Raw genomic sequence first — 14,201 nt, forward strand, 5'->3', positions numbered from 1 at the left:
AGGCTGCCCAAGGCCCATCCAACCTGGCCTGGAACACCTCCAGGGATGGGGCAGCCACAGCTTCCCTGGGCAACCTGGGCCAGGGCCTCACCACTCTCATGGTGAAGAAATTCTTCCTTATGTCCAGTCTGACTCTGCCCCTCTCCAGTTTGTACCCATTGCCCCTCATCCTGTCACCACAAGCCTTTGTAAACAGTGAAGACGCTGGACTAAACGAAGATGATGACAGTGGTCAGGCCCATGAGCACAACGTTTCCTCAGTGCGCGCGGTAAACAAGGGAGGCTGTCATGAGGAGCTGGCTGACCCACTGGTGAACCCCGAGCTGTGCGGAGACGCGAGGTGCCAGATCCCCACACACCCCCGTATGTACACACACATCCTTCCAGCATCAAAGGTGGTGTCGGAGTGATCTGCAGCAGTTGCACATCATCATCGGGAGGGGAAATGAAACCCTGAACGACCCCGGTGATGGCTAAATGTTTTTAAAGAGGCAAAGCTCTTGCTGCCATAAAGCACACATTCAAATATAAACACAACCCAGACAATGGTCTCTAAGGAGCCTGCATTAAAATCAAATAACAAGCAACACAAAGAACACTCTACAGCATTGCACAATCAGCTTATCTCAACCCCAAAAATCAAATAGCTCCCTTCAGCAAGACAGGACTCCCGTGTTTCCCCAGAGCCTTGGAAATGTTCTTACATCATTTCTGACAGCTCGCCGTGGTCAGAGCCAGCCCTCTTCTATTACCACTTTGGGAAAGAAGTATTTCTACCAGCTGTCTGTCTGTAATATTCTACTTGGAAGCAAGACGCTCTCTTTAAGGCAGGGAGCTGAATCGTGTCCTCGCTGGTTTGATTATTAGGCGGCAGGACACAGGGCATCCGAGTTTGCAGTCAACAGCAACCAAGCTGCTGAAAGGAGATGTCAGGGTTTCCCATTCCCTCCCCAAACTCCTACAGCCAAGTCTCGCCCAGTGAACGTACTGGCAGGAGACACGGAGTCTCTCTTTACTGCTAGCAAAGAGATTAAAATGACACATCTAAGACAAATGCTAATTTAATCTCCATGTAGAAAACATCTGATTGTCCACTGTTATCACTGATTCGTTGTTTTTAAGGGCATAGGAAGCTGAATGTTGAGTGTCTTTACAACATCTTCCACTCCCATTCATTTAAGTCTTGTCTATTTGAGGTTTTTCTTAAGGTCCAGCACCCAGAGTTGAAAGATTATCTCACAGTTTCTGCTTCCCATTAAAGTGGTACAAGTTTGTCCACTCCTCAGATATGAGGAAAACCTCTAACACATCACTTGGGTTCCCCCAGTGAGTCAAAGGAAAATCAAAACAAAACCCCAATTATAATTGCTTCAAATACCATGCTTTTCTTGAGTGGTAACTCCTGATTTCTTAATGTGGGCCCCCAGAAGACATTTGCTGCTCAGCAACACTTCTAAGAAACGCTGAAGTAAGGTTTTGTTCAGTGTCTGAAGTTTTCACTTTCCACTACAAGTCAGCACTCACAGAATTCAGGCAGCAGGTTCAGTCCAGGACTTATTGAGAAAGAGGAGATCCCAAAAGGCCAAACGCTACCCATCGCTACAACTGCTGTGAGCCAATATCTGTCCTGACCAAGAGAAGGAACACCAACTGAAGGAGTCGAGTTTAAACTCCATTTGCACCTATTTTAAATGGCTGTTTCATTCAGATAAGGGAGGGAAATATCTCGGCCAGGCCACCCCAACTGCCACCTCACCTTCCAACAGACCCTTTCTAACCTGTGGCCAAAAACACCTCATACTACAGGATAATCACAGCCCAGAATGTTGCTAGGGGCCATTTTTATGCTACCTCAAAACATATATAATTTTGTTGTTTAAGTGTATTTGGAGGTCCAACTGCCATCAATTACATCCCGAGAGACAGATTTATCTCGGTCATATATGCAAAGCATAACCGATTTCAGCAGAGCTGCATTGTGCTTTCAAACACTATTGGAAACACTATCTCAGGCAGTGTTAGAGGACAGAAATCCCTGCATTCATCAAACCAAGTAAGCTCTGTAGCACTGTATTCAATAAATAGTAATTAAGAAGGTGGCAACATCAGGGTGGCTGTCCACAAAATCCTTTTGTAATTATGCATAGTTTATGGCTAAGCTAATAGGATGAACAATTTAAATTAGTTACAAACTCTGCCAAGGTACCCATCTATTCCCAAGTCTATTAATTAGAATCAATTTAATTCCCACTGGGATAAAGGTCAAGCAACATGTATTTGACCCTTTCCTGCTGGCGTCAGTGTTATCAGCCAATGGATCTGGCAGTGCCTGGGTCTGACTTGTTCGACTCTTCAGCATGTCGACATGAGGCTTTGAAGAACAGAGTCTGAGCCCAGCTAAAAAGATCTCTAATAATTTCTGCTTTTTATTCCCGATAAGCACACAGGCTCAAAAATTCTGGAGTTTGTTCTCTCTTGGTGGTCAGCGCTGCTCTCTGTGTTCATGATTTTTCCTTTTCAGTCTCCCCTTTCCTACACAACACCTTAAGGCAGTGACGGTGTTTGATTTGTATCTCCAATTCAGTCCAGAAATCAAAGTGAAAGACAAAAACTAAAAATTGACCGACACTAGTTAATGGGTTTTAAAACAAACACTCAAAATCAATAACCATTAGCTGACATTTCCACACTGTCCGGAAGGAGAGATACAGAATTTCTACACATTCGTTCACTTTTATCACAAAGAAACAGAGAACTCTTGTCTTTTTTTTTTTCCTTCTGCCCATGGTTCCTGCAGAATTAACTGGTGATGAACTCCATCGCCATCAGCTACTTGTCCCAGTTCTTTTTCTGGAAAAATAGGATGCTTCTTACCTGTCAGGGTGAGTTCCTGCTCTTGGCTACGGCAGCACGAGGTAAAACCAGCTCCTCTTCTCCAGGCTAAGCAACCCCAGGTCCCTCAGCTGCTCCTCATCAGACTTGTTCTCCAGCCCCTCACCAGCTTCGTTGCTCTTCTCTGGACACACTCCAGAGTCTCAACATCCTTCTTGGAGCGAGGGGCCCAGAACTGAACACAGGATTCGAGGTGTGGCCTCGCCAGTGCTGCGTACAGGGGCAAAATCACGTCCCTGGCCCTGCTGGCCACACCGTTTCTGATCCAAGCCAAGATGCCGTTGGCCTTCTTGGCCCCGTGGGCACACTGCTGGCTCATGTTCAGCCGCTGTCAACCAACACCCCCAGGTCCTTCTCCTCCGTGCAGCTCTCCAGCCACTCTTCCCCCAGTCTGTAGCTGCACAGGGTTGTTGTGCCCCAAGTGCAGGACTCGACATTTGGCCTTGTTGATCCTCATGCCATTGGTCTCAGCCCAGTGTCCAGATCCCTGTTCAGATCCCTTTGGAGCCTCCCTACCCTCCAGCAGATCCACACTTCCTCCCAGCTTAGTGTCGGCTGTAAATTTGCTGAGGGTGCACTCAATGCCTTCATCCAGGTCATTGATAAAGACATGGAACAGGGCTGCACCCAGTACCAAGCTCTGGGGGCACCACTTGTAACTGGCCTCCAGCTGGAGTTAACTCCGTTGACCAACACTCTTTGGGCCTGGCCATCCAACCAGTTTTCTACCCAGGAAGGGTGGTTTTGAGGGAAGCCTCATTTAACTGTCTCAATGCCAGTTCTTAAACATTTTAAGCACTGGATTTTGGGGTGCCTACACCACACGCTCTCTCCGGAACAGTATGTTCACATGACACCACTGTATCCTGATGCGAGACGACAAGACTGCTACTCTGCAAGTTCCACTTCTTGTTAACATTATTTATTCTCTTTACGACACTCTTGGTAAGAAAAGACAGGTATGTTCCAAATTATAAGCTAAAACAGCTCCAGCCGGAATGCTGCTTCACAGACATCAACAGATCTGCTATCTGATAAACTCTGGCTGTGTTTGCCAACCAGAGACACTTACTCAGCGTGTTGTTCAAAGCCCTGGCCCTGGCACTCGCACACATCGCAGGCTTAATGCCCTCTAAATCTGGAACTTGAAACAAGGGTTCTTCCACCCATCCTTAAACTCAATCAACAAGAAAGGGAGCTGCCAACAGGAAGCCTTTAAATAAAGTTGCTGTCAGTATATAATCTTCACAGACAGGAAGCCGTTCTGGAGACCATAAAGCGACTCAATCAAATCTGTGCTCTCATAATATATTAATTTGGAGCTTCCAGTAAATTATTTCACATGACATGGAAAAACACTCACTCCCCAGCTCTTTTCATTTACTTCTGGTTACTAGCAAGCTCTAATAGTTTGCTTTAAGATTAAGTGCTTACATTTACATCAGATTTAAGTAGCCATCATTATAAATATGCCTGAAACTATTCCGTTCCTATGGTTTATTTCAATCACACGCACTAGAGGAGAGGTTAATTATCTAAGACGGGCATTTGCACAGTGGGTAAATCTTCTCATGATGTTAAACTATCTAAAAGATAGAAAATGACACAATTCAGGGCATAAAAAGCATTCCCCATACGGACAGATGCTCTGGACAATATTACTTTAGTACTGGAACCAAAAAATATATATATGTAAGTTTTATGCTGAGCCATTTTAAAGTTATTATCCACCAGGCCCACTCGACATCTGTTTGGGCAGTACATTTGTGCACTGCATTTACAGTGGGAGAAGCACATCTGAGCTGTGTCCACTTCTTTTCTAAACATCAGTTTAAAGGCTTTACGATTTCATTCCGTTAGATCACGGTGCCTGTTAAAACCAAGTACCTGGTGATTAATCACAATATGTGGAAAACCAGTTCCTCTCGGCTCCAATTCTGTCATTTTAAATCAGCTCTTTTTCCTTACATCAGAACTAATCTCCTCCGGGGTGGCCAGATCAGGTCTATTCATGTCCTGTACCCAGAGCGAACTGCAGATATACGTCAGAAATCGGTTATTACTTGCAGAACATTAATTGCCTTCTTGAGGACTGGCCCAGACGCACTTTTCAAGCCTGACAGGCAGCGAGCAGAAGGACTTACTGCCTTTACTTCAGGTGTACTGTCTCATCTCTTCCCCATTCCTCAGCAGAAATCATACACCGATGTACATGGCAAAAAAAAAAAGCTTTGAGGTTTGGAACACTACAGCCCATTGGGGTAAAACTCTGTGGCAGATTAAACTTGCTGTGCGCTAAGAATCTGAGGTCAGGTTCTTCTTAAGGCAAGAGCGAACTCTCAAATACTGAACTGTAAGAGTGTTCTACAGGTTCCGACAGTGAAATTAGGGATGAGCATTTGAGGATGACCAGTGTTTAAGAAGACATTACAGATTGAGGACTGTAACTGAAATCCATACAAGATGCTAAGAGCTTTTTTGTCCTACACAGGTCACAGCTCTGAATTACTTTTATCAGTCTCAGTGTTTTGCCCTCAGTACAGGGGATTGGTATTCATTTTGATTTCCAGCTTTAATCACAATGCAGTTCATCTTTTATCATATACCAATGCCATATGATAAAGAAGATTTAAAAAGGTATATAGTAATTCATACAAACCAGGACAATAACACATCAAAAGGATTCATGAAGACCAGAGTGAAGTGTTCATATAACTACAGACACAGTTTGGGTAGATTGTGCCATTGTAGAATCTTATTGCAAAACTTGCCAGGTTTTCTATTACCAGGAATATAAGGGTATATTCTGAGGCTTGATACAATTTTTTACATAACCTCTCCGCAATACTCTCATTTTAAACAGAATTTTTAGCCTAAAATCTCACTCAGCTAAAACTCTCCAACCACACAAGGCGCTTAACCACGTGCAATTCCTCTGAGGTTTCCAGTTCTGTTGAATTCATAGAATCATAGAATAGTTGGGGTTGGAAGGGACCTTAAAGATCATCCAGTTCCAACCCCCTGCCACGGGCAGGGACATCCCACTGGCTCAGGCTGCCCAAGGCCCATCCAACCTGGCCTTGAACACCTCCAGGGATGGGGCAGCCACAGCTTCCCTGGGCGACCTGTTCCAGCGTCTCACCACTCTCATCATGAAGAAATTCCTCGTCATGTCTAGTCTAAATTCAATCCAACACTGAGGGAAACTGGCTCTAGGTTTCAGCAGCAGCAGCAGGGGCTCGCTCAGCTCTCATCCCTTCCTCCAGGCTCCTTCCTCCGCTGGCCTTTTATTACCATCCCAACTGTAAATGAAGTCAAGGAGGACAGCACGCTGAAAATGATAATGTATCTTCCTAAATTAAGACATTAAGGTCTGACTCTGAGTGTCGGGAAAGTAATGAAGGAAAGAACAGTTGAGATTTCAGAGGAGTGTTTTGGCAGCCTCAACAAGATCAGGAGTGATACAAGCAAAATACAAACCAAACCACCACCACCAACCTCTGACCACTAAAGCAAAAAAGTTTTCAACTAGTGGCTTCAGGTTCTTTGTTCACTCTCCCAAAATAATCACTGTGTTATTGCATTTGTGGCATTCTACAGCTGCCCATCATGTCGCCTTCCAGTTAAAAGGACCTTACAGACTTGTAGACGGAGTTGTCTAGACTCCAGTGCTGACAGAGTGAGGTCATGGCTATCAAGTGGCACATTCCATACAAAAGCGAAGTTTCCGTTTCTTGTTTTTGTTGGTGATGCTAGCTCCCTGCCATCTAGGAAGGGCTCTTGTCTGTCCTGATATTCCAGACTGCTTACCCCATCTGCTGCACAAGCATGTGAACCCCCTGAGTTGCACGGTCTCCTGCAATCCAGGAAGTCCATGTCCAGAGGACAAAACAGTGAAAGGAGAGATCTTTCAGTGTATTTACAAGGTCATTTCTTCACATTCATCACTGTGTAAGAACTTTCAACGAGGTTAGCAGGAATTGTTTGATTCTCTGCAGTACGCACTAAAGCAAGGCCAGTGCTGACCCTAACTCAGGTGGTATTTTGGAGACATCTCTCATGCCACCTCCCCTGATTCCCCAGAAGCCCTCTTGGTCACTCATCAACAGCTCCAATTACCAAAGAGGCAAACTCATCACATCTGGAGGGGTGGGGGAAAAGGGAAAAAAAGAAGCAAACCTAGGAGGACAAAACACACGCTTGGAAAGAAACTGAGATCACAGAAGCGATCATAAAGGAACAAGAAGAAAGCACTGCTGCATAAGACCATTTGTAGATGTGCTCCTGAAGACCCACACTGCTGACTTCTGAGCCCAGAGGCCCCAGTGTCGATGCAAAACAAAATGAAAATCAACAGCTTTTGACCAGTCTCCCAACAGGAAAGGCCTCAAACTCTTCCAAAGTCACTGTCAGATAACCTTGAATACTTACATACATACTATAGCTGGGGAATCCCTTTCTACCCTATAATTATATCTTTTTCAGTTACTTTTAGCAGGTTTTGGTGATGTTTGACAATCCAGAATGCCTAAGAACCAAACATCTCTCGCCTCTTCAGTCAGAGTTCAGATTAAATAATCTGTAAACAAAGTTAGAATTACAAAGATTTTTAGACTTCAAGGAAATGCCCTAAAAGAAAACCTAACAAAGAGCAAGACTTAATGACAGACAAAAGACATATGAATCAAAACTTCATCACTGGAGCTCATCAAAACCAGGGCTGACAACTCTCTGGCAACGGCACTGTAACAGCAAGAAAATGCTGTAAGGAAAGCAAACAGCTTAGAGGAAACGGGCAGCATTTCCAACTCCAACCACCAGTGAAAGAGCCCATTCAGCCCTTGCGTCCCCCTGACTACTCCCATCTGTAGAGGGCTGGCTGTTCTTCCACACAAGAAATGTTGTTCCAAGGGGCCCCTCTTCCAAATATTAACACAATTATACACTATATTCTTTGCAAAACACCATTAAGATTTGGAAGTGGATTTTGATTTCATAGGCATTAAATCATAAACTCATAAAAGTCTCTCCTTCTTCCATTTCATTGACATAGACTGACTCTGCCATTTTGGCTAACCACAAAATATCAAAAGCTAAGATCCTTAACAAAGCTGCCAATGTGTGAGACTGAGGCAGAGATGATGCTCTATCAGTCAAATGCTTGTGAGGTGAAGTCAAGATTCTCAAGAGTTTTCAAGCCAACAAGAGTGAAAAGTTTGGATTTTTGCAAGCAACCAAGAAGGAACTGAAAGCAAAAAGCACATTTCTCCAGCAATTCAGCTGCAGCAAAGTAGCTCCTCAGCCGGCACTTCTGAATCTGGACACATCCCTGGGGAACAGCATGGAAGCTGAATTACAATACTTGAGTACTTTAGAGAAAATGCAATGCTATTCATCCCTTTTATAGCACTAAAAAGTCCCCCATCATCTGTAAACCACTCTCTCTGCATACACCAAGTTCATGTGCTTTTCGTTTCCCCCCACCCCGAAGCGCTACAGGAAGCACTGAAACACCCAGTGCCTTCCGTGACCCAGAAGTTTTTGGAAACTTCTACCAAAAAGTGAATATCACAGAATGGTTTGGGTTGGAAGCATCCTCAAAGCCCAGTCAAGCCCTCTGCCATAGGCAGAAACAGCTCACACTGCATCAGGTTGCCCAAAACCCCATCCAACCTGGCCTTGAACACCTTCAGGGATGGGGCAGCCACCACTTCTAAATGGAGCAGGGGTCTTTTAGGACACGTACGCACAGGAATGACCTAATGAGTAGAGTCTATCATTGCCCCCAAATTACTGGTAGTCTTAAACAAAAACCAAAAAACCCAGAAGAGATATATTTGGAAACTCAAAATGGAACAGACACGGCTTTGTCAGTTCTGTCTGGAGCACCTCCCATGCGAGGACAGGTTGAGAGTTGGGGTTGTTCAGCCTGGAGAAGAGAAGGCTCCGAGGATACCTTAGAGCAACCTTCCAGTGCCTGAAGGGGCTACAGGAAAGCTGGAGAGAGACTGTTTACAAGGACTTGTGGTGATAGGATGAGGGACAATGGGTATAAACTGGAGAGGCGCAGATTTAGACTTGACATTAGGAGGAATTTCTTCACCACGAGAGTGGTGAGACACTGGCCCAGGCTGCCCAGGGAAGTCTGCTCCATCCCTGGAGGTGTTCCAGGCCAGGTTGGATGGGCCTTGGGCAGCCTGAGCCAGTGGGAGGTGTCCCTGCCCATGGCAGGAGGATTGGAACTGGATGATCTTTAAGGTCCCTTCCAACCCAAACTATTCTATGATTCTATGATTCCATGATTTGTCCCCTTATTGGCCACTTCAGAGAGGCTGATGAGCAACCATGAGAAAAAGCAGCATCACCTTAGAAAGAAGAGTCTCCTAGACACTTACCCGTCCAAGTCATATTGGAGGCACAATGGCAGAGCAATGGACTTACAAAAATGGGGGTAGAGAATGGGAATCAGGATGGATTTACATGATCATGCCCAAGAGACTTCAGTTCTGTTGGATTGAGAATTTCAGTCACCATGCTCATCTGTCAAGCAGAAGACACCGTACTTGCATTTGCATAAACCCTTTTTCGATTTATTTCTTGCCTTCTTCATAGCCTTAAATGCAAGATCAAATTTTACAGTAAAAAGTTGCAGATGTGACAATTCATAACCTTAGTGAGATACGCTTGTCATCTGACGTGAAAGCCGCTCAGATACATCTCCTGTGTGATTAACAAAAGCCACCTCTGAAAACAAAGGTAGCGTGTAGGATGAAATCCAATCCAGTCTAATTATCTGAGGAAATTTCATATGCTAACAGTCTCAACTAATCTATCTTTCAGAAGATTCTAATCTCAAAAATATGGTTATATATCGCCGCCTACCTCCAAAACTCCGCCACTATGTCTGTGTGCGCAAGCGCTGTGATGACTTTTCCAAGACACACCGCACACCCACTCCTAGAACCTGGATTCGTATGTCCCTGCTCCCTTTCACCTGTGTCTGCGGCCGTGCTTGGCCTTGGAATTTCACGCCTTCGGTGGAAGCGTTTTTCTGAACTTGGAATACTGTGACTACACCACCTGATCATCAGCATCTGTTATAAATTATGGATTACAATCAATAATTCAAGCTTTGCATATAATTATAAAGCAGTTAACTGCGTAAGAAGACAACGGACAGAGAGAATGGGTAATTTCCACACGTCTAATTGAAAGGCGACTCGCTAGCGGTCTTGCATTCATTGGAACTGCATTAAACTCACAACATCAGGGATGAGCACTGAAGGTAGGAAAGAAATTAAGTCTCAGAGTAAAGGAAAGGGAAACTACCACATCCAGGTAAAATTGCCATAATGTTAAGGAAGAGAAGACTAAGTCTACTTTAGCGTTGCAGGGAGGATGTGCCACTACCAGAGAGGATGAAAACTTGCTGAGCGTCATCTCTGCCTTACTGGATAACCACGACAGAACTGAAAGGAGAAGCCAGTTCAAATCCAGTAAAAGCAGAAACTGTTAATACTTGACGACAGACACAAAAAAACCCATACAACCACCTCCCCCCATCAAGTTCTAACAACTACCAACCACACAGCATCTCAGAACATCACATGAGACAAGTACAAAGGCACCCACCACTTATTTATTCTTTCCTTCTGAGTTATGGAGAGGTTTTATAGATGAGTAAGCGAACTATAGCTTATACCTGCGTATAATTTCACCCACGGCTCTATCTTAAAAGGCTTCCTCTCCTCCTGGCCCATGTCACCTGGTCCACCCTGACTGCCAGGCAGCTACAGCACTTGCAGGACTTGAACCCCAGAGCTCAGCTTAGCAACCAGCTGGCCTAAATAAATAAATAAGGAGGCTTGATGGTATTCCAACAGATAATAGAAATACACTTTCAGCGATTTGCGTGGGTCCAAAGGTCAGCCAACGTGTTTGCTCTGCCTCCAAGAATTTGTAAATCTCAACACGATGTTTAAACACAAGCATATACAAACATCAAAGTTCAATGCTGACATATTTTACACCTCCAAGCCGCATGCCAGAACAGCTCTATACCACACACAGAAAACTGTAATGCATGTGCAAGGAAGTGACAAAACACTATCCCAAACTAAATGCAAATTTTTTCTTTAAATATCCTGTATTTTCCCTCTTTATTCTCTCGTCACTCTCATTCATCCCAGCTCACACAGGGAAGTATTTATGCAGCTGTCTAATTCCACGATTCCTCTCTTTCATTACTCATAAAGGGGGAAATTAAACTTTAAATCACAGCCTCAGTTCAGGGCATGTGTTTTCTGTATTCCTGACCGATTCACACACATGGAAGCACCTGCACTTAGGAAAACACCAAGTTCCAAGATAACCCACCAGCTCCCAAGCCAGGGAACGGCCCCAGCACCCACCCAGGCATCTCCAGGGTGTTGTGCAGACACATCAACCTCAGCCTCTCTCCCTCTTGCAGAGAAAATGCAACCAACCTCATCGCTCCTGCTCACACTGTGCTTTTCCTCCCTGCTGGGATCTCGCTCTCTCCTCACCTTCGGGTTGGCCAAAAGCAGCATAGAAGGGACTTTAGAAAGCACAAGCGCTGGGTTTCACTTACGGATACGCCACGGGGCTGAAAGCGCTCTCCTCTCCCCGCTTTCCTGGGAGAACGTGCTCTTAGGACAGAGAGACAGCTCTCCCCCGGGGTGACACGCGTGGCTGTGTCCCTGCAGAGCTGCAGCCGGAGCTCCCTGCACCCCCAGAGGCTCCCTGCACCCCGAAGAGCTGCAGCCGGAGCTCTCTGCACCCCCAGAGGCTCCCTGCACCCCGAAGAGCTGCAGCCGGAGCTCCCTGCACCCCGAGGGGCTCCCTGCACCCCGAAGAGCTGCAGCCGGGCTCCCTGCACCCCCAAAGGCTCCCTGCACCCCGAAGAGCTGCAGCTGGAGCTCCTTGCACCCCGAGGGGCTGCAGCGGGGCTCACTGCACCCCCAGAGGCTCCGTGCACCCCGAAGAGCTGCAGCTGGAGCTCCCTGCACCCCGAGGGGCTCCCTGCACCCCGAAGAGCTGCAGCTGGAGCTCCTTGCACCCCGAGGGGCTGCAGCCGGGCTCCCTGCACCCCCAGAGGCTCCCTGCACCCCGAAGAGCTGCAGCCGGAGCTCCCTGCACCCCGAGGAGCGCCCAGCACCCCAAGGGGCTGCAGCCGGAACTCACTGCACCCCGAGGGGGCTCTGTGCACCCCGAGGGGCTGAAGCCGGGGCTCTCAGCACCCCGAGGGGCTCCCAGCACCCTGAGAGGCTGCAGCCGGAGCTCCCCGCACCCCGAGGGCAGGCTCCGTGCACCCCGAAGAGCTGAAGCCGAAGCTCTCTGCACCCCGAAGGGCTGCAGCCGGAGCTCCCGGCACCCCGGGGGACTGCAGCCGGGGCTCCCGGCACAGCTTCGGGCACAGCCCCGGGAACGGGGACTGCCAGGAAAAGAGCAATACAAGGGAGCGCTGGCTGCACGGAATCGCCCAGCTCTCCTCTCCCGGCCAGAAGAAACCTGGGCTGGAGCGCAAACCTCTCCTTTGTCAGCAGAGAAGGCACCAGGGGGTTCCCTTCTCACCTTCCTAAAGGAGATGGGGAGAGGCGCGATGCAGGGAAGGAGGAGGGGGGCAGCGATGCGAATCAAAGCACCACCAGCTCAGCGCTTTGCAAAACGAGCGTGCTTTCTTCCCCCCCCCCCCCCCCCCTTTTTTTTTTTCCCACAGCCTTCCCATCGATCCCAGCCTAAGAGGCGAGGGATCAGGCACGGATTGAGCTCCCCGCTCACCTTCCTGGCTCCTCGCTTGGCGAACTCCCGGGCCAGGTGCCTGCCGATGCCTCTGCCGCCGCCGGTGATGAGCACGGAGTCCCGGGAGAGGTCCCGCAGCCGGGGCGGCAGCACCAGGCACACGGCAGCCTTGGCCACCGCCACCACCAGCTGCACCGGGAAGAGCAGGAGAGCGCCCAGCCATTTCCACAGCATCCTCTCGGGCCAGGAAAAAAAAAATAATAATAATAAAAAATATATAAAAAAAAAAACACCAAAAAAAAAAGGTTCTTCCAACCCTTCACGAAGCCAAACCAACAGAGAAAACCAGCCAAGAGCCCCTGATGCACCCCCAGAAGGGTGAGTTCAGCTCGCAGGGAGACGGGGAAGCGATTCTTGGGCTGGAAAAATCCTTCTCTCCCCTTAAAAAAAAAATAATAATTGGGGTAGGAGTAAAGTAGTGCAGGAGATCAAGTCACTCCCCGGTTTCTTGCTCGGTGTCCTCTGGGATTGTCACATGTAGGTAAAACGGTTTCCTTGCTTTTTGACTGGAAGACAGTTTGTTTTCTTTCTTAAATGAGAGAGAAAAAAGTAAAATTAAAAGTAACCATCCATCCCTCTGCTTCAAAGACCGGCATAAAGATCCAGCATCCAAATGGAAAGGGTTTATACTTGGAAAAAATCAAATAAAACAAGCCTATGCCTCCAAATTTCAGCCTGCAGTGCCTTGCAGGCAGCTCATTCCTATTCTTAGACTCAGGAAATTGCTTAAATAAGACAGAATCGCCAGGACCTTCTTTTGGAGAAAGGCTCCATTCAGGGTGAGGTTGTTGGTTTTGTTGGTTTTTTTTTTTTTTGTTTTCGGCTCTATAAATCTCTCCAGCCGCTCCGTCCTGAGCCCGTGGCAGAGCCTGAGCTGCTCCTGCAGCTCTCCCGGGGTTTCACGTGGAGCGGCTGCGCTCGGCAAAGCGAGAAACCGCGTGGTTGTTATTGCTGCTGCTCGGGCTCCCCCCGCGCCTCTCTCGGCAGCGGCTCCGGGCAGATTTTATACCCCATTGAGTCTGATTGACAGTGCAAGTGTCGGCGCTGGTTCTGTGAGTGGCTGCCGAGGCTCTGCCCTCCCCCGGGCTGCACACACGCACCCGGGCGGGCGGAGGGAACGGGGGGAGCAGGGGGTGCCCCGAGCCCCGCAATGGCCTCACGCTGCCCCGGGGGAGCTTCAGGCTGGGGATCAGGAAAAGGGTCATCGGGTGCTGGAAGAGCTGCCCAGGGAGGAGGGGGAGTCCCCATCCCTGGAGGGGTTTAAAAAACAGACAACAACAACTCTATGCGGTGCTACAGACTGGGGAAGAGAAGGACCTGGGGTGATGGTTGACAGCGGCTGAACATGAGCCAGCAGTGTGCCCAGGGGGCCAAGAAGGCCAATGGCATCTTGGCTTGGATCAGAAATGGGGTCACCAGCAGGTCCAGGGAGGTGATTCTCCCTCTGTACTCGGCACTGGTGAGACCGCACCTCGAGTACTGTGTTC

At 47.7% G+C, this 14,201-nt stretch overlaps 1 protein-coding gene across 2 annotated transcripts in view; it reads right to left on the reverse strand.

Annotated features, from left to right (window-relative positions):
* The window catches only part of DHRS3 (dehydrogenase/reductase 3), a 31,410-nt gene extending 17,709 nt beyond the window's left edge, over nucleotides 1-13,701 (reverse strand). Inside the window, exon 1 of one of the 2 annotated variants that reach the window (XM_009562370.2) lies at nucleotides 12,694-13,701. In XM_009562370.2, the coding sequence (XP_009560665.2) occupies nucleotides 12,694-12,888 (195 nt within the window). In that variant the 5' untranslated portion in view covers nucleotides 12,889-13,701. Of the gene's footprint in view, nucleotides 1-2,874; nucleotides 2,897-12,693 lie in introns of those variants that run through there. The other variant, XM_054085786.1, reaches the window with a different exon arrangement.
* Between the last annotated feature and the right edge of the window lie 500 nt (nucleotides 13,702-14,201).

The sequence above is a fragment of the Cuculus canorus genome, chromosome 21 (genome assembly GCF_017976375.1).
Source record: "Cuculus canorus isolate bCucCan1 chromosome 21, bCucCan1.pri, whole genome shotgun sequence".
Taxonomy (NCBI): domain Eukaryota; kingdom Metazoa; phylum Chordata; class Aves; order Cuculiformes; family Cuculidae; genus Cuculus; species Cuculus canorus.